The sequence below is a fragment of the Pavona decussata genome, unplaced genomic scaffold (genome assembly GCF_977016875.1).
Source record: "Pavona decussata unplaced genomic scaffold, jaPavDecu1.1 SCAFFOLD_53, whole genome shotgun sequence".
Taxonomy (NCBI): Eukaryota; Metazoa; Cnidaria; class Anthozoa; order Scleractinia; family Agariciidae; genus Pavona; species Pavona decussata.
Window position 1 is genome coordinate 908,587 of NW_028145475.1, and position 20,466 is coordinate 929,052.

The 20,466-nt window shown below is 39.0% G+C and overlaps 1 protein-coding gene and 1 long non-coding RNA gene across 5 annotated transcripts; one reads left to right on the plus strand and one right to left on the minus strand.

Annotated features, from left to right (window-relative positions):
* Positions 1-3,918: 3,918 nt before the first annotated feature.
* Positions 3,919-20,315, minus strand: LOC146480330 (uncharacterized). 4 transcript variants are annotated; one of them, XM_085109473.1, is made up of 5 exons: positions 20,110-20,315; positions 19,874-20,031; positions 10,853-11,625; positions 10,238-10,494; positions 3,919-9,927 (listed from the first exon to the last, which is right to left on the minus strand). In XM_085109473.1, the coding sequence occupies exons 2-5, from the start codon at positions 20,024-20,026 to the stop codon at positions 5,975-5,977; spliced, it is 5,136 nt and encodes a 1,711-aa protein (XP_084965599.1). In that variant the 5' UTR covers positions 20,027-20,031; positions 20,110-20,315; the 3' UTR covers positions 3,919-5,974. The 4 variants fall into 4 exon arrangements, with proteins under 4 accessions (XP_084965599.1, XP_084965600.1, XP_084965601.1 ...); XM_085109474.1 differs by having other exon boundaries at positions 20,188-20,311; XM_085109475.1 differs by having other exon boundaries at positions 10,895-11,625; positions 20,110-20,309.
* Positions 11,599-13,299, plus strand: LOC146480331 (uncharacterized). Its single transcript, XR_014864694.1, has 2 exons — positions 11,599-12,387; positions 12,420-13,299. It is a non-coding gene; the product is annotated as an uncharacterized LOC146480331 (long non-coding RNA).
* Positions 20,316-20,466: the final 151 nt, after the last annotated feature.

The window sequence follows — 20,466 nt, forward strand, 5'->3', positions numbered from 1 at the left end:
GTTCACCGGCAAGCAAAAACCCATCCGTTTCTGGTAGAAGTGGGAAGGACTTCAGTAAAACCTTACCATTAGCATGTTGCTGATCCTTCCACTTTTAATGAAACCTTTAGTGTTGTTGTATAATACTAACTTCTTGTTTTTCAGCATTGTATTCTCCAAGGAAACATCCGTACCCTTTTGATACCACGTAAAGCATTTTTGGTTTTTACCCGCCTCTAGAAATTCCAATTTAGCTTTACACTTTGCTTGAAAAAGCATTGGGTTTTGAGCTCCCCTCTACGGTAAAATTTCCAATGACCTTCCTCGGAGTTGGTATGCATATTTCCTGGAAAACACCTTTTTGCAAAACCAACAGCGGCTGTTTTTTTCTTGTTTTCATTCTTGCCAGTTTTGATTAACAGACGGCTCGGTAGGGAGATCAGGGACGTAACTAGCAAAAGTGGAGTAGCAGCATAATATTTTTACAGTTTTTCTGGGTTATACGAAATGCAATTTGGACCCATCAACGCAACGCCTATCTAGAACCTCAATTTTTTTTTTTTTTTGCTCCCTTGCAAACTCCATTTCATTATTATTTGGGCAGCTCTTGATCTGTTAATAGCTACAGTATGTTAATAAATTAAGGAACTCCCAGTGGGGGTGTGGGATGGTAAAGGGGGAGTACCCACTCACAGACCAATCACAAAATACGGGTGTTTGCCATCCAACGGGGTCCTGATTTGGGCCTCCTGATCTGGAACAGTGTGTTCATATTCTAGAACTTTTGTAGAAGAGGGTGTGATAATTGCAAACGAACAGAATCTTCAAAACATCAACAGAGATTTTTAACTTATTCCTAGAGAATTCACTAAATAAACCCATTATTGGGAGCCATGTGCAGCACCCTACGTGCTACATGTTGAAGGTTATTTGTGTAATACAACATTCAAAACAGACCCGCCTTATAAAAATGACCTTAGCCTAGCCAAGCCGACAGTCACTTCACAGTAGACACTGAATGTCCATATCCTATAATCTGTGCGAACAGATACAATAGAATATTGGCAGAAGATATTTGCTCAAAGGGGGCTGAATTGCAATAAATTTCGTCCTAAAATATTCTTTTGACCTCAGGTGTTTTTTTAAAGACATGTTCGGCTTTACTGATAGAAACACCAATCCCACATCGATTAAATCGTACATTCTCACTATGTCTGCCATAACCAATAGGGACTTTAAGACGGCAACGCCAACGAAAACGCTACTTGAAAATATAAGTCCAATTACTTGTTCTACTTCGTGATTATTCTAATTCGTTTAACTTGTGCAATGTGGCCGAGGTATCCAGTAACGCAATAGGTGGGAACTGTGTTCATGTTGGGACAGAGAATGAAAAATTTACCGTCTTGTGCTCACGTTCTCCAAAAAACCTTGAAATTTGTTCATTTCATGTTGCTGTTTGGCCAAGTACGGCGAAGAAATGTAAAATTTATGACGCAAGTACAGGGCCATTGTTTTTCTCATTAAGTCCTAATGTTTTGTGACGTTCTCGTTGCCGTCGCGGTAGTAGCTTCTTAAACTCCCTTGTAACGTTAACTTTGTTGCAAAGGTGGTAGGAACAATCCCTTTAATGCTGCGAGTCCTTGTTTAAACGTGCATCAGCGATTCACATCGTGCCCTTCACAATGCCATGCTAACTTTGGGTATTCATACTACACTGTCTGAGATCTCATGGACGTCAGCATCCAGTATCCTGGAAATCACATCTCTTTTTGTCTGTACAGACACCAGAATTGTGTTACCTTGACATCACAACTGAAACAAAACATATTAAACACTTCTGTAATCATTCCTCTTTAACAACCTTGAAGAACTGATCATTATCACAGGTAAACCAAGCAAGTGATAAGCTGTAACGTTAAACCATAAACAAGAAGTCTTTTATGGAAATTAATTTGTACAAGACGTTTCCAGAGACTGGATGTACCAGTCACTCTTTCGTGATTAACACGAGAAACGTTCAGTTCCGCTTTTCTAAAAGACGCCTGGTACTCCCTTCAATTAATTTTCATTTCAGTAACGTGAACATTTTAGACATCCTAGCACCAGAGGTCAATGAGTGCTACCCACTGAAAAAGAGTTCTGAAGAAAGATGAACACGAAAACAGGTCCAAGGTTGTTTTATCGTCATTTTTTTTTTAATTTTATCAATACACCATTAATCTCATTTTCACCAGTTCTTGTAGTTATAAAACAATTCTCATCCATCAGGCCAAGAATTCACCTAGTGCCTGGGGCAACGGAGAACACCATACAGCCAACATATAGACCTGAACTCGTCATTTTCTCGACTCTCGACTTTCAATGTGCATGGACGTTGCATTTTCTGATTCCCATTAGTTTTGCATCTAATTTCTTCTCCCTCATGAATGTCAAAAAAGTAACAACTGGATACAAGGTACAAGCAAAGGAATGATGTCCTTTCATTTCACCCATTTCTATTTCATCCATTTTCAGACTGTGCACAGGCTCTGATTGTCCAAACGATGTAATTATGAACTATTTGAACAAATGTTGATCCGTTTCGTACAAGGTTGCTCAAATAAATTTCTTTTCCACAAACCTTTGTTACGAATAAATGTTTGTTACGAATAAATGTCGTCATCAATTTCCTTCATCCCTATTTATATAGAGATCACGTTTAGTTCTTGAAGAAATACTGGTCTTGTCTCATGATTGTAAAGGGGTTTTGGGGGCCGAGGGGAGGAAGGGGTGGGGGTTTCACCTCCCACAAAACCTTCTCAAAGTTGAGGTTTCCGTCCGACGTCAAGATTCAGGAAATAAAACTATTCAAACCAAGTGCAACTGTCCGTGATACGACTCTGCTATTTAAACCTACAAAATGGCCTGCATACAAAAGTCAGAACAAGTCAAAACTCTCCGCAGTCCTATGCAACAAGTATATAACCTCAATTCACTACTTTTTCTAGAACGCCATGGTGAAATCACTCGAAGACCTATCATCATTACCTGTCCAAGTTTTATCTATTATAAAATCACTTTTTTGAAACCAAAAACAGACTAATTTGGACATACGTAACGCAGCCGTGTTGCTTCACCAGTACCCCGTGAGCTCATTCCTGTACACTATTGTTTACTGATGGCGAAATTCAGTCACAGAAACGCGTTACCTCTTAATAAAGTCCCATTTTATTTCTCGGTAACTTTGCATAAAAATATTAATAGTGCTGAGCCTGGAATCTTCAGAGTGAACAAATACATAACTCAACCCGCAGAAAATGTTGACCTTTTAACTAATGGTTTGCGGATGGCAAGATTCTGTCGCAAAGAGGCGTCAAAAAAAACGTAATACACAGCCTAAAAAAAATGCCAATTATACCAAATTGTGTATGACATAAACGGTGTTTCTGTCTTGGAAGCAACAAAGATCTGCCGAACAAAACCACAAGAAAGCTCACGGAAAGTCCGGAAAGAACAATGATGATGATAATAATAATAATAATAATAATAATAATAATAATAATAATAATAATAATAATAATTTATTTACTTATATAGCGCCCTTTAACATTAGAATGATGACTGCGCTGACATAGCGCTTACTGCTCAAAATATCGTGGTTACCATGACAACTAGAAGATAAAAAATCGTATTTGGTGTACAGTTTGTGTTGTGGTTCCTTATAAGTTTTTCAATGGCTTTTTTGTCATGTCCTCGTAACTCAGTCAATGAATGGAAAGCAATTCTCGTTGGTGTCCAAAGGACACAAGAAGGCTTTACATTTGCGCGTTCCAACAACTATGTACATACGTCATAAAAGTGACACCTGCTTGACCCAATTCTCGTTGGCTATTTGAAAATAGCAGAAAACAGTTTATCATCATTTGTATGGTATTACTTTACCACGCAACCCGTCCGTTTATGAAATCCCTGACATTTTATTTCACAACCAATTACCAACACAAACTCACTGTTAAAGCTATGATAGAGAAATTTTACACAACCCGTGATATAGGGAAAGGAAATACACGTTTTTACCCTTCACATCTTGCCTTCTTTTGCAAAAAGAAAGCAAGATGTAAAGTTTGTTGAGTTCAGTGTATAACTGCTAAAGTTTCTTTCACAGGTTTAGCAAAATAACTCTAATAATAATTAGACATCATGCAAGCCATTTAGTTTTACACTTCTATGTAACTAAGTCGGATCACTAACAAACGAGAATAATCACTTTTTTGATGTTAAAAAAGTTAAATAAGTATTAATGCGTAAAACCTTAATGGGCCTTGTGAGAGGCGAGATAGACGTGGAATAACGTTTTAGCAAATACTTCTTTGTAATAGCATTCCTTTTAAATAAGAATAAAAGTCAACTAGTACACTACCACGTTTTAAGACTTGAAGTATATACACTGTACATTTTAATCCAAGCTAAAAGGATGTAACCAACACTGGTTTAACAGGATGCGGCACAGGATACAGGATATGGCTTAAAACAGACGGGAAGGCCGTCCATTGTACAGCTGTGTGCCAACTGACCTGGTCTTTGAGTGGAAACGAGCCTGAAGTTGAGTTTTGCTTTGATATAAAACTCAGTGCTTGCAAACTAGTCGACAAAAGAACATGATAAACAAATAACAAGCAGTGAGGTTTGCAGTCTCTAGTTTCCACTCAAAAGCCTAGTCATTTAGTACACACCTGTAAAAGTACTATCACCGCCGGATAATTCACACTATGTCCAACAGGCCTTGTGATGTTGATTCTTTTATCCACAACCGAATGGCAAATGGCGAATGGCGAATTTGAAGGAGGGGGGGGGGGGGGCACCAGTAGAAATGGAAATAGGAAAAGCTTATGTTAGACCCTCTAACTAGTCGACAAAGGAACATCCTCAGATATTGGCATCAAAGTAAAACCAAAACTGTCATGTCCTTACTTGATCAGAGCAATGCATAAAGAATAAGTACATGACAAATGAAAGTGCTTTATGTATTCAAGGTAAGTGCCGCTCACATCAAGTGAAGACATACATGACATGACCCTATGTACAAACAGCCAAACAAATTCCACCTGCTCATGCCAACGCCTTTGAAATGCCTATAGCTATACATTTCCTTGAAGGATTGTGCTTGGGCCTATAAGCGTGTGGCAAGTTAAAACCTGCTTCAAGTTCCAGTTTTGTGACACTTTCACATAACGTTCTATAGTGAACCACAAAATTAAGTCAACTTAAATATGAAATGCAAAGGAATTGTGAGGAGGATACCTATTAACAAAGATACTTTTTCTAGACAGTGAAGTGATGAATTAATCAAACTGACATTCTTTAAAATTAGATCTGGAATGTACAAAAATAAATTCTAATTTGAAGTCTAATTCACTGTAGAGAAAGGCTTCATTAATTAACAAAACACCGCGTTACACAAAATTTCTAACACACATGATTCCAACTAATGGTGGACAGTAACATACATTTTAGAAAAGAATGCCAAACAATGCTAACATGTAAGGCCATTTGTAAAGGTATGTGTAAAGGTCCAATGTAAAAGGGTGTGACTGAAATCGTCCAGGATAAATGTCTTTAGTGTTATCATGTCACACAATTTTATCTAATATCAGTATAAAAAAATTGGTGGTGAGGAATACAGCAATATGTAATGCTATCTAGCACAGTTAATTAAACACAAACGTTTTGGTCAGGCATAAGATTCTAGCCGAGAAAACAAAACTTTTATCCAATACACCACACTTGACAACATCACATTTCTAACATATCTAAGGCTAACAGGACAAGCCTCAAGGCATTAGTAACTATCTGATCTCGTTTAATCAACCGTCGAAACTGAAAGACAAATTTCGCCCTGCTACTCTCAGACAGGTTAGAATTTGATATCTTCAAAGTGGTGTATTGTTTAACGCAAAAATCCTTCAGGAGAAGACTAAAGTTCTCCTATGCAACCATGTTCGAGTCTTTTCAGTCAAAACCGACGGGGAAATTTTTGCGTGCCCAAAGGATCTTCATCGGCAGGCCTTTTAGAAGTCTCTGTCTTGGTGTCCTTTATAACTGTCTGCAACAGTGACGATTTTAACCGGATGTACAGTTCTATGTGCTTCATTCCTTTGATGTGCAAGTTTTTGGCTGTCAATGTATTAAAGTGACATTTACACAGTTTGCAGAAGAAATTGGCTGTCCCACCTTCATGAACTCGCACAATGTACTCTGTGCCAATGGCATCTTTGGGTTGGGAAGACAAAATGGCTTCCTCCATTTCTCGATAACGATCTGATTCAGATTGAGCACTGGCTGCAGCTTCTTGTCCCGCATTTTCCCCTGTCTTCACAGCTGTTTTTATGGAGGCACCTAAAGCACTGCCAAGCAGAGGCATCTCTATTTTGCTTGTGGTCTGATTTTTCATCTGAGCAAGTCGCTCACTAACAAGTTTCGTGCCCTTGGTTTCCACCTGTTTGCCTCTCTTTAGAATGGACTTGAGTGGCTTGCTGGCAGCATCTGGCTCATGTATGGCATTGCCTTTTAACGCCACAGGCTCTTCAGTATAAATAGGTTCCACGGCCTGCTGGCCACCCTGCTGTGGATCAAAACCATGTTCAGTATGGTGGCCTTCTTCAGGAGGATACGTCTCTGTGTAATACCGCTCTGGTGCCAACTGTTGGTCATACCCTTGGCCTTCACCTGTGTCGTAACCCTCTTCTAGCAGAGGTGCTACTCCCTCAGCAGCATACTCCTGTCCAGCAGCTTCATACTCATTGCCTTGAACATACTCAGTGCCCCATTCCGACTCTGCACCTGTGTAACTTTCTTGGTACTCCTCCCACTGTCCTTCTGCTTCACCTTGAACCCACCCCTCTTCAGTTTGGTAAGTACCACCTTCCTCATACTGCTGCCACTCTCCCTCTCCTTCAGCATACTGATAGCCATACTCTTCCTCAGCATGAACGACACCCTGCTCCGGATTCTCAACCTCACCTTCTACTCCACCCTCAACATACTCTCCTTGGTATTGCTCATAAGCCTCGCCTTCAACAGGGTAATACAGCCCATCCTCCCCAAGGTAATACTCTCCCTCGTACTCAGCACCAGCTTCTCCTTCCACACCTTCCTGGGGATATTCACCTTCATACCACTCTTGGTACTCTCCTTCTTGATACCCTCCTTCTGCATGCTCACCAGTCTGCCAGGTTTCTTCCTGAGGATAGTCGTAGTATTCCTGTTCATAGCCTTCACCCTCAGCTCCCTCTTGGTAATAGTATTCACTTCCTTCCTCTCGCCCTGGAGCCCACTGCTCTGTCTCACTGCCTTGATACGAACCACCATAATCTTGCTCACTGACAGCAGTTTGAGTGTTCAACTCTCCAGCAAATTTAGCTGTTTCCCAATCAAACTTGGAATCATTTCCAGTGTAAGAAATCTCGGAGTGGGGTGCATTACTACTTTCCTCATCCTTGCCTCTTTTGTTTAATGGAAAACTTTGCCCTCTCTTTTGAGAAAGTGGGGCTCTACTGACATTTTGTTGAAAGCCACCCTTTGAGGGCACCTCTGGTTCTTTAGGCAGTGGAATTGTGATCAAATTATTTCTTTGCGGTGCACTTTTAGAGCCCTCTCCCTCTGACAACGTCCGACTGTTTGCATGACTCAAATTATTTCCTTGGCGTTTGGCATAATGAACAGTGATCTTGTTGGAATCATAGGCTCCAGAAGAGAACTCTACAATTCGTTCATCATAGGAAGGTTGCATGTACTTGACCTTTTCATCATAGCTTGAAAAGTACTCATCTTGGCCAGATATGCTACTGTAAACTGAATCGTCCCCTGAATAACTACTATCTCTGTCATGCTTCCTTTTCTTGGACTTCTTCTTTGCCTTCTTGGGCTTCGATTTTTCTTTGTCCTTTTTCTTTAGCTTTCCAGGGGGAGACTTGGAAGATTTCTTCCTTTCATCAAAAATTCTTTCGTCTTCTTTGCCATTCTTTTTGTTCTTTTTAGTATCCGAAACACGCTCAGGTTGATCAATTGTTATTTTCAGTGAATCAACCTTCATCTTTGAACCCTGCTTCTCATCAAAGACATCGTCATCTTTGTTCTTCCTTTCACTCACGATCTTAACTTCTCTTGCAGGGGAGTCTTTCTCTTTCTTTATAACAAGGGGAGAATCTTTGCGCTTATCAGTTTTAAATATCACTTCTCGCGAATTGTCCGTCTTCTTCTTTAATTCTTTCTTAGTCTCAAAAGAACTTTTAATTTTCTCCTCTTTGACAAAAACATCCTTCAATGAACCTTTCTCGTCTTTCATTTTCCCACCTTTACTTTCTTTGACTTCTACTTTTGTCACATTTTGGGTATTTTTTGGGTCCAGTTTACTTTTTGACAAATCTTTGGTAGTTTTCAGGTCCATTTTATTTTTTGGCACATCTTTGGTCGTTTTCGGATCTGGCTTACTTTTTGGTGCATCTTTGGTAGTTTTCGAATCCAGCTTACTTTTTGGTACATCTTTGGTAGTTTTCAGGTCCAGTTTACTCTTTGACAAATCTTTGCTGCTTTTCAGATCCAGTTTACTCTGAGATACATCCTTTGAAGACTTTTGCTCTGGCTTCTTCTCTGATAACTTCTTTACAGAAACATCTTTGACTTTCTTCTGTTCCAACTGTTTTTCCATATCTTTAACATCAGCTTTCAGCTTATCCAACAACTTTGATGACTTTTTCTCAGTCCCTTCATTACTAGCGCTCTTTTCTTTGTGATGGCTATGTTTCGTTTTGTCTTTATCTCCCTTTCCTGATAGACTGTCAATACTTATACTACGCCAGCTGTGGCAAGTACTAGAGCTGCCACTGCTACAGGTACTGCAAAAGCTGCTGCTTCGGCTTCGGCTTCGGCTTCGGCTTCTACTTCCTCGCCTCCTCCTGCTTCTCCCTCGTCTTGGACTGCCAGGGGACCTGGAGGATTTTCGATACTTTCCATCAATAGGGCTAGGTGACCTACTCCTTCGGAAGATGTTTCTAACTGTTGCACCAACTGGAACATGACCAGGTTGCGACTGACCTCTGCCTCTCCCACGTAACACAAAACCTCTTCCTCTGGGGGTGAAACCTCTTCCTCTATTAATCCCTCTTCCTCTGAAACCCCTTCCTCTTGTCGCACCTCTCTGGACTCCTCCTCTACCACGGTTTCCACGGTTTTTGCCCCTGTTACCTCTTCCACGAGTGCTTCCCAAAACTTGAGGGCTTATCAAGGAATTGTTTTCTTTTGATTGTTGTTTCCTGTCATTACTTTCCAAACCAGACCAATTCTGAGCTGTGAACTTCCCCTTACTGGAAGGTTTAACCTCTGCCTTTAAACTGCTGCTATTTCCAATTAAACTTTTATCGTCACCTCTCTCAGGACTTCTACTTGGTGACCATGATTTTAAATCTGTATTTCTTGGAAAGTAGCCACTTTTTCTTGGTAGCAGAGGTGGCGAATCACTTCCTTTGTTTGCTCCAGGTTTCTGAGCTTTTTTTCCAAATGGCATTTTTACTTGCCTTGGCATAAATGCTGATGGGAATAGGGGCTTTGGACCTGCTTTGGGAGTAGTTGTGGTAGACGTTATAGAACTACTACTCCCAGATATATTGCTGGTTGTTATGGGACCACTTTTAGGGGGTTTATACCCCAGTGTTAAACCGCCTCTTTTGTTGTTCTTATTGTCTTTATAATACGAATTGCCCTGGGCATCTCTTTTTTCTGGTTTAGAGCTGGACTGTTTGCTCCCCAATCCATCTTTTGTCATCTCTTGTCCACCTCGCTCAGCTAAAAGGTCATCTTGATTGCCAAAAATAGAACCATAGTCTTTATCTCTTTGGTCAACTGTGTCAGCATACACATCCCACATGTCATCTCTCTTGGGTTCTCCGCCCAATTTTGGGTCTTGCCAACCTAATGTAATACATGAAACATGATTAGCCAAGCAAGACTATAGTCACCACAACCCTACCTGGCTTCCTCACACACTGCAAGCAGTAAGTACAAAACAAAGATCCAAATCAAGATCATTCAGGGACAAACCTTAAGAAACGTCATTAATTCACAACACTGAAAAAATGCGGGTCATGATGGTATGGTTATTGAATTTCATGCCCTGTGCAACAGTCTTCCTTGCTTGTTACTTAGGTCTTTTTACATACTATATAACCATCAATAATTTTATATCATTTTGTTAGACCTTACATTACAGGCATATATGTACCTTGTTCCTTTCCTTGATTATCTCGTGCTAATCCAAAAAATGGCCTGCCAAGTTCAAAGCCACTTTTGTACTTTTCACCCACTTTTCCTGCAAGCACTGGCAATGAAAGGTCTCTAAGAGCATCACCGCTGAAACTTGAACCTTCAAAGTGGGATGACTCCCTGTATTGGTGCAGCAAGTGTCCAATTTCATCTGCACTGTCATGACTGTCCACCCTATATCTAGAGTCCCTGTCGTCCAAGTCACCGCTAAGGGACCTGCAAAAGAAAATTGCATTCAGCAAAGTTGGCGTGTTGTCAATGGAAAGGTACAGGCAAATTTTGAATGTGCAAGATGCATTCACTGTAACGATAGGAAGGGATGAGAAAACTGAAGTGCAATCACTTCATTTTCTCGGAACTAAGAATAGCACTGTTTTCAACAAGATACGCAACTGCAAAACATCGGTTCTCCTGCTTTTGCTTTTGTAATTTGCTTTTCAGAAATGACTTTGTAAAAATTGTTGACAAAGTAAGTCTAACACAAAAATTTTGAAACTGCACCTGTCCTGTCCAGTTATTCAAGATTTGTGTGCACAACAACCCTATCCCATATAACTTCTGATCTGCTCCATACCTTAGCCCATCATCTACGCTTCCTCTTCTATCATGCTTATACCTGCTGCTTGAGTAGTCTCTTGAGTCTCGACTGTCCCTGTCCTTTGCACTGTCACCAGAGGTGCGCTTATCTCCATGCTGCTGGTCCTTGCCTCTGTAATCTCTACTGAAATCAGAGTCAAAATAGTCCCTGTTGTCACTCAGTGGCTCTGAAGGAAGAGAAACAAGAGTCCCTTGGCTTGACATGGTAAACATGTCACTTGAAGATGACACACCAAGGCTGTTTTTGTTTCTTTTTCCATCAAGTTTACTGCCTCTGTCCTTGCCATCATATCGCTTCCGTTCTTTACTGGCATCCTCTTCATCATCCCATTTACTCTTTTGGTATTGTTTCAGCACATTCCGTAGATCATCGTCATCATGGCCTCGATGACTGCTAGAATTTGAACTGCGACCACGCTTAGTTGAGGTATCTTCTCTACTCTGTCTGTAGGAAGACTCTGCAGGGCTATAACTTCTTTTCCTGCTATCAGCCTGTCTGTGTTGCTGGTCTTTGGAATCTCTAAACTCCATCTTGTTAGACTTCAAACTACTATGCAAGTCATGAGCATCTTCTAAAAACGCATCGACAATTGGTCCTCTGGCTCTTCCTTTAGAATAGCTATCTTTATCATCGTCAGGCAGGACAGTTCTTGATATTTCGTCCTGAAGATTCTTCAGGACAGCATCGCGGTGAAAGGTCTCCTCTCTTTTGTCCGACATCTGAAAAGTACTGTACTTTGACTCATTTCCCTGAAAAAAGAAGACAGTTTTAAAAGAGTTATGGCTGTTCTTCAATGGTGCACCAAAATGATGAACAGAACAAAGGGTAATACTGGCAAGGACACAGAGAAAAGAAAACTATTAAGACCTCATCTGCATCCTTTAAAGTAAAATTTTGAATTTGCCCCTTAATTTCTTGGCAAAAGAGGGCCAAGCCGAAAGCTATCAATTTAGACTAGCTTATAAATTCTTTTCAAAGCAGTAACAGTGTGTAAACAAAACAAATTTACAATTAACCCTTGGATGTAAAGCTAGGGTGTTACCCCCTTACCAGGTAAGGTTCATACAACTTTCCATGTTCATTATCTGTTCATGTATCCCTTGCACCCTTTTGACAAAATTTTTTTTCGAATCTGATGCTGGCATTACAAGATGTGTTGTCATAAAGGTAAAACAATTTCTCAATAAAAATGGGTGCTATTCATCTCTTTTGGTAAAAAAAAAATAGAAAATGCCTTACAAAAAACAGCGAAGTGTTAAAGTAGATCACACTCTAATTGAATAGCATAGAAAAATTTAAATTTCTGCAGTTTCTCAATAAATTCAATTATGAGTAAAATCCAAGATGACACTTAAATAGGCCACTATTTTCAGGGTTACCACCTCTTTTAGTGCATAAAACTCCAGACTTTTTCCAGCCTGTTTTTTTTCCACATTCAAAGTAACGAGTGAAATCAAACTACATAAACACATATTTTTAGATAAACAGGATAGAATGAGAAGTCTATCACAGTATTGGTAGTATATTCCCAAGCCTCCTGAAGACAGAATCAACAACAGCAAAGCACAGTTCTTGTTTGGTGCAATTTGCTTTTAAGGTTGATTTAGTGCAGAAATTTCACAATTTTTCCAGACTTTCCAAACTCTGTATGGGCCCTGTAGTTTGGGAGACATCACAACACCCAAGGGGGGGGGGGGGGGGGCTAACAATCACTTTCCTCTTTAAATAGAAGAAAGATCCTCACAGTTCATACACAAATCGAAAAGAAAGGCTGAAAATTTTCAGGCTTGAACAGGAATCTAACCCATGACCTCTGCGATGCCGGTGCACGGTGAATATGACCATACTCATTCACATACTCACATACATACAAAATATACGTAGAGTACTGCACTGGCATCACAGAGGTCATGGGTTTGAATCCCATTCAAGCCTGAATTTTTTCAGTCTTTTTTTTTTTCGCAACTGCTTAAGTTGCATACTAACTGCGAGGATCTTACTTCTATTTAGTCTTTCATCCGCAGTTCAAAATATATGTTTCATATATTCATATTCACTTTTCCCTTTGCACTATGGAGAGGGTAATGTTCAAGGAACAAGGGTTAATGCATCCAGGTTTGAAAAACATGCAACTTCTTTCACAAGCACACCCTAAAAGCTCATTCCAGAAGAAGAAAAATATTGCATACAATAGGCCACCATTTTATGATTTGAACTTAATTAGTATAGCAGGCTGTCATTAGTAATCATCGCAAACAAGAAAAGGAAGAGAGAAAAAGGAACAAGATTCCTTTTTCTTCTGTAGCTATGTTTAGTAACTTTAAAGATTTCACAACTGTACTCTCATATGTTTCCACATTAGCCGTGCAACTTGCTCCCACTGTGGTATATCTAAATTTCCATTTTTTTTTTCTTGTGTAGTCATAAAACACAAACGGCTTTTCACATTTCTCCAAAAGCCTGCAATGTATGCATGCATGGCAAACTACACTTCTACATAAAGCATGCCTGTTGGTAAAAATACTGGAAGTTTAAAAATACAGGAAATACCTCTGGTCATGAGTAGCAAAATGTAAAATAACCTAAACTGGTCGCTACAAGTTTGAAGCGCAATTCCAGAGAATTTAGCCTTATGAAAGCTCATAAGACATGGAAGGACAAAGGTCAACCTATGACCCGGTTTCCCAAATAGCTCATTATAGTGGCCTTCCATAACAATTTGAGTAATATACTCTAAAACTCCTGAAACAAGAAAAAGATACAATTTTGAGTCAGAAATAACAAATGGACAAGGATAATATTTAAACAAAATAAAATTAATGTTAAACTAAAAAGGTATGAGTACAGAATTGTTCCATTGTCTATCTGATATTCACCATTTTGATTAAGCTCAAGTCTGAAGAATCCATCTGATAAAATAGTAATAACCAGCAGCTGGTGATCCTGCTTGGTTTAAAGAGATGTTGTCTGCAGCATGGAGTCAGGTGGAAATACTACCCACCTCAGGGGATCAATAGGGAGCTTAAGCAACGATGACGGCAACAGCAACAATGCCGCAAAACAATAGGTTTAATGAACAAAAACAATCGCTCTGCACATGCATTTTACATTTTGGTACATTTCTTTACCATCCTCTGCAAAACAACAATGTGAAATGACCGCATTTAAGCTTTTGTGGAGAATGGGAATGCTCAACGGTGAATTTTTCATTTTCTTTCTTAACTTGTACACCACTCCTACCGATTTGGTTTCTGGATAGTTCGCCATTTTTGTAAAAGTTGAGCGAGTTAAAACAAGTGTGAAGTGGCACAAATGAAATAAAGATATATTTTCAGGTGATGTTTTCGTTGCCGTTGCCGTCGTCGTTGCCTAAGCTCCCTAATATGCTATCGGTATGAAAATTCAGTTGCCTTTGAAGCTGAAAATGTTGCTGCTGTTCCTTACTGAGGAACAAAAGGATTAGCAGATTTAAAAGTTTTATCCAATATTTAACCAAACAAATCCACTGCAAAGACAAGACTAATGACATTATTTGGCTTTCCTTATGGCAAAAACAAAGCCAAAGAATTAATGAATAAAGAAGAAAATTAAACCATTCCTATTCTTTTGTCACCTGTTAAGTTTACAGCTGAGCTCAGGCCCAAGAGCTGATGTTGCCATGGTCAAACCATCTTCAAAATTACTACTTCCGTGAAACAGATCAAACACTGAAAAGGCTACCAACAACTTCTGCTTGCACAGCCATCTTCGAGGTTTGAACAAGCCAAATCTTCAAGAAAAGTAGGGGGCAATAAACTATAGAAGTCCCCTATGTCTATTGCTTTTTACTGAATTTCAAACTCCGAGTAGCCAATCATCTTTGCTGTGGTCGCCGGCAATAATGGCCGGTCACCAACTCCTACCAACAGTCTTGACTTGCGCTGGAGTTTTAGTCATCTTCAAAACATTTCTTGGGAATGATGCTTTCAGTTGATGCTCAGTTACTGAATCATTATTCAGTAGCAAGATCAAATCTGCACTGTCAACTCGTTGGTGACAGTACTGCTTGCACAGTCATCTTTAAGGTTTGAACAAGCCGAACCTTTAAGAAAAGTAGGCAGAAGTAAACTGTAGAAGTCCCCTGCATCTGTTGTCTTTTCTGAATGTCAAACTCCGAGAAGCCAGTCATTTTCACTGTGGTCACCAGCTATAATGGTCAGTCACCGGCTACTTCTGACAATCTTGACTTTGCTTGAGTTTCAGTCATCTTCAAAAAATCTCTTGGGAATGATGCTTTCAACTGATGTGCAGTTACTGAATCATTATACACTGGAAGGATCACATCTATACTGTCACTTCACTGGTTGTTAACAAAGAAGTAGATCACTGCTGCAGACAATAAAGATTTCCAGCTTTCTCTGGATCTAATCCATGGCCATGGAAGCAAGAAAAGTGCATATCCACAATAATGTGCTCAAGTTATAAACAGATGTAAAGTAGAGTTTGGTACTTGTGTGGTAGACAAAAAGAACTGGCAGTAGATGCACTGCATGGCTGTAGCCAAAGTAATAGTAGTTGTAGTCATTGTGCTTGACATGACATCACTTTTGTATTACATACCTTTTGTTTAAAATAGTTTGTGATGGACTAGTACGCAAAAGCTCTCGAGCATTGTGCCATGAATCGTTTCCTTGTGAGAGGCCATAATTTAACCATTTATCATGATCCTGGTCTCTTAAGTGTGAGAAAAATTCACATTTGCTTGAATCAGAACATGAACTTCTTCAAACACAGCCGATATAATCAAATGAACCTCAAACTCTTCTTTGATCAATGATCAAGTTTTTTGCACTATTGTGACTCACTGAGCTTGATGTAGTTAACCCACTCATCTTGAACTAGTTTCATAACATTTTATTATTACTGTTTGCATTCCTCATCAATGTTAAAAAAAACTTCACTCATTAATACGAATATCACCAAGAGGCCAAGCACTTCTGTCATAACAATTTCTGAAGCTCAAAGTAACGACGCTAGTCCATTCCAGGGTGACCCCAGCATTTACTCAAATTTCCATAATTCTTCACCGGTACTCACTAGGGAGCATTCATTCTGTATTGGGGGATAGGGGCTGGTGGAATTCTAACCATCCAAAATATGGCCCCTTCTTGGATTCCATTTCTTTCTGATAACCCCTCTCCCTCCCCCCACTCCCCCAAATAAAAGAACAAACTCATCGCCAATAGATAATTATTGGCACAATAATTACTAGTAATTTATTTGGATGTACAGTGTAAGTGTAATGTGGCTAAATGTAATTTAGGCACAACGCAATACTGGTCAGCCCTGGAGCTTTATTGGGAGGCCGGCTTCTCTTAAATCACACATACAGTTACACTGTATTTGTTTACAGTGTTTAATTGACTGTCAATATTATTGCTTTATTTGCTTGCAGATTTTTGCAGATCCTTGCTCCCACTCCCCCTCCCCCCCCCTCCTCCCCCGATTTCTGGTAAGTATTGGTTAGGTAAGTCAAATATTTTTGCAATCCCAAATTTTTACCCTACTCCCACTCTGAATTCACCAGTATGGAGAAAACATTAAATTTTGTCTGAATAGAGAAAGTATAAGAGATCACTGATTTTATTTTCAAGGACTGTTCATTATAATCGCTCTTGGTATTTTTGTCTTGTTTGTTCCATTAGAGCTACCAAGAATGATTTATACGATCATTTTGAATACCTCGCCTCCCATCAATGTGGCCCAGGTTCAATTCCCAGAGTCAACGACACCATTTATTGTGGGTTGAGTTTGTTGTTGGTTCTCATCCATGCTCCAAGGGTTTTGCTCCAGATTCTCCAGTCCCCCCCCCCCCCTCCCCCCTTCACAAAAACTAACACTTGGAAAGTCAAACTTGATCTGGAATGCACGGACACCTTTGGACAAGCTCCTATAGCTCTTTGGTGCTCTGTGGCTAAACAAATTACATTTGTAGAAACACACTCTAATAATAACATGACCAAGAAAAAACATTATTTGTGAATTCAAGCCAACAACACAAATTATTCCTTTTATTTTTGTTTTTTAATATCAGCACAGTAGAAAATGGGATGTGTGGGTGTGTGTGAAGTGCAAAGAACCTTGTTTGTTATCCACATTGATGGTGTGCATTTTTTTTCTTTTGTTTTTCTTCTTTATTCTCTTGCACTTTTGCCAGTTCAGCCTCAAAAAGAAAACAATGATTCCATTCTTGTTCCACCATGTTTTTATGATGCAGTTGTCCTTAAACTCATTTTATCGATCCCTGCAAAGGTCTGCCATATATTTTAAAACAAACACTGATGTTGTAGGCTCTAAAATTAATGCATTAGTTCTCACTACTATTAAAAGGTGGTGAGAGCTACATGTAAATTAAGATGGAAGAACTAAAGTTTATTATTATTATTATTATTATTATTAAATTATTATTATTATTATTTGCCATTATTTGATTAATTACTGTTTGCCTGTCTGGGACAGTTGTGGGGCTGGGAGCAAAGATTACCTAGATAAGCTAAATAGAAGTGCTGCATGCATTATTGAGGGTCGATCAGTCGGGGCTGAGGAGTTAAAATCAACACTTGGTTGGCCCAACCTACAAGCGTGCAGAAATTCAAATGCCTTTTAGTCCATAAATGTCTTCACGGAATAGCGCATTCGTACTTACTTTCAGAGTTTAGGCATGGGCACCTTTACCATGGCTATAACACCAGAAGCCGTGATTTGTTGCGCCATCCCTCCGCAAAAACTGCTAAGTATCAGGGGAGCTTCAGAATAAACAACGCTCGAACTTACAACACCATCCCGAGAACCATTAGACAGGTACAGGTGTTCAGTGAACTTAAAACCATCTCAAGCAGTAATGCCTACGGTACAAGCTGCACTTATAACTTAATTATTTGTCTAGTTTTTTTTTATGTTTCAATGTTTTGTCTTGTGCTGTGTCAGAGCTCCATTTAAACTAGCTCTGCTAAATTGGATGCCCCTGGATAAATATTGAATTAAATGAAAAACTAAATAAATAAAAAATCATTATTATTATTATTATTATTATTATTATTATTATTATTATTATTATTATTTTTATTATTAACGTCAGCATTGAAATTTTCTCTTTGCTCATATACCATCACCAAACAATAAATATTATCAGGGTTTTAAGGAATTTTAGTTGTCAATGAATATAGAGTGACAGCCACGTGTTTTCCAGGAATTCACCAAATTAGCAAACTGGTAATAAACAACCCCATAAGCAGTTAAAATACACATCTTAAAAAATATAGAACTTGTCAAACAACACTCTTTTGGTCTGGAATAGTCAGATGTTCTAATTATCAAATAAAATACACTAGTTGCAAATTAAAGATTTCCCAAAAAACAAACTTGGAGGTAACATTTTCAAAAATTGTGCTGAAATTTGATCTGCTCTGGAGGACAGGTGTTTGTTTGCATAAGATTGTTTAGTTACCATCAATGAAAATACACAGAAAGACAAACAAAAAACTTTCCTAAAATTAATGAAAAAAATTATTCAGATAAGCCTTTATTTACATCTAAAAGATAAAAGCATGCAATATCCGCTTCAAGGTGAACAAAACTCAAGCAATTTGAAAGAATTACAGGTCAAATTTGAAGCAAATTTTAATATTGACCCATGTGGATCATGAATTTCAAAAATTACGTAAAAACTGTTAGGATTACTGAGTCGGTCAAACAAAATAGCATTTCAGTAAAAATTGGGAATCAAACCTGTATTTTTTTGTAATGTGGATTCCCAAAAGCACCCAAGCATTTTCGACAAAGTCTGTGGCGCCAGTGATGATTTGTGATGACAGATTCTCTTCACTTTAAAAAAAAAACACAAGTCCTCGAAGCGTAATTTCTTTGCTGTACACTCTCAAATTTCCACTGTTTAAACTGTTGAGTATTCCTTAGAAGTTACTCTTTCAATTTAACACTTCAAAAAGATTCGGCAAATTGGCGTCTTGAAAATTATGTGAAGAACACAGCCACAATTTTGATTAAAATTTGATCTTTTGTGCGAAGGACAAAAGCCTTTCTTTCTGGGCCCCCGTTAGACCTATAAATATATCTGCAGGCAACGAATTCTGATCAGTCAGTCATTCCTGACGACAGTAGAGAACAAAAATAACCCTTATAGGGGAGGTGAGGAGCAAATGCGAAATTGCACAAAATCACTGGTGGTTTTGGGCTGCTCAGCCGTCAATGGGCTAATTAAACCAAAACCAAAGTAATTACTCTGGCCAATCACAATAGGCATTAACAGTAACATGTTCAAGCAACTGCAGGCAACAATATTGGTTTTGCCTCTCATTGGTTGGGAAATAAGCATAAACTAGTGCTTATCAATCACAGAGCAAAGTAAAGCAAAACCACTGCAAATGCTTTAAATTACTTTTGACACTCAATTGAAAACCACTCTATGACAATACAAATATAATTGCTGGGACAAATAAGTCCCCTTATGTTTTACAAAGTATATATGGATTGCTCTCTCAGTCATTAAGCACAATTTTGTGACAGATGTACCTCCTGGTTTATCAGGCAAGTGGACCATAATAGTCAAGAGAGTATAGGGGCCGGGGATGTTTGACAAAGTGAGGGGTTTTTTTTTTTTTGGGGGGGGGGGGGGAGGTACATGTACGTGTGAAAGGGCATTTGTTTAGGACACTAGGAATTAAAGTTTTCACAATACAGTGTGAAAAGAAAGGCAGAGTAAGGAAATATTACTTAATGCAGCGGGCGTAGGTTATGTAAGCTCATATATAACCACTGTTTCAAATTTTCTGCGCTTCCTGAGAGGGCAAAAGATCACAGACACGATGAACAATATTTATCCCTTCAAACAATTTTGATATTTCGTGAACTCAACATTAAAAGTTCGCGCCTTTTTGCCACGTTTTGGCCAATATTTTAGGCCATTCCTCTATTTTGAGCTTAAAATACGTGCTAACTTACCACGTTTTTGTCGTCCTTCGACCAAAATGGTTTCTTGTCTCGGTCTCCATCACCGCGACCACGCTGATCTCGAGATTTGGACGCATTAAGTTGACTGTACGAGTCCCTGGGTCTTCGGGTAACAGTGTAGTCGATTGTTTTCTTGCGGTTCATGTTATCTTTTTAAATAATAAAATATCTCAGGTTTTAGCTAATGTCAATGTTCAAACAAGCGCAAGGCAAAATGGCTGACCTACCTGAACAAAACGAACCGCTATTGAAAGAGAATTGTTTTGAGTTCTTGAATCAAATCAAAGCATAACACTTCAACTTACGATAGATGTTTAAAAAATACGCCTAATGGCTACATTTTAAAGGATCAAAAGCGAAAAAATATTGGTTTTTCAGCAAATGCCTTTCCGAAAGAAACACACATGCATGCCATTTGCAGAATGTGTTACCCATAATGCAACAGGAAAACGTCAGCGTGAGAAAACAAAACCTGAGGGAGGGAGAGGGTGGGAGAAATGAAAAAACCTTGCAGTCTACAGCTTGAGGGTTTTTCATTTCACATTTGATTGGTGTTCCCTTGCTGTGTGGGGTTGTGTCTTGGT

Bases quoted from the DNA above. Each gene is read 5' to 3' on its own strand.
- LOC146480330 (XM_085109473.1), bottom strand. From the start codon at position 20,026: ATGAACCGCAAGAAAACAATCGACTACACTGTTACCCGAAGACCCAGG. The intron at 11,626-19,873 runs GTAAGTTAGCAC...TTCTTTTTTCAG, and splicing joins CGAAGGACGACAAAAACGTG to GGAAATGAGTCAAAGTACAG. The intron at 10,495-10,852 runs GTATGGAGCAGA...TTTCTTTTGCAG, and splicing joins AGCGTAGATGATGGGCTAAG to GTCCCTTAGCGGTGACTTGG.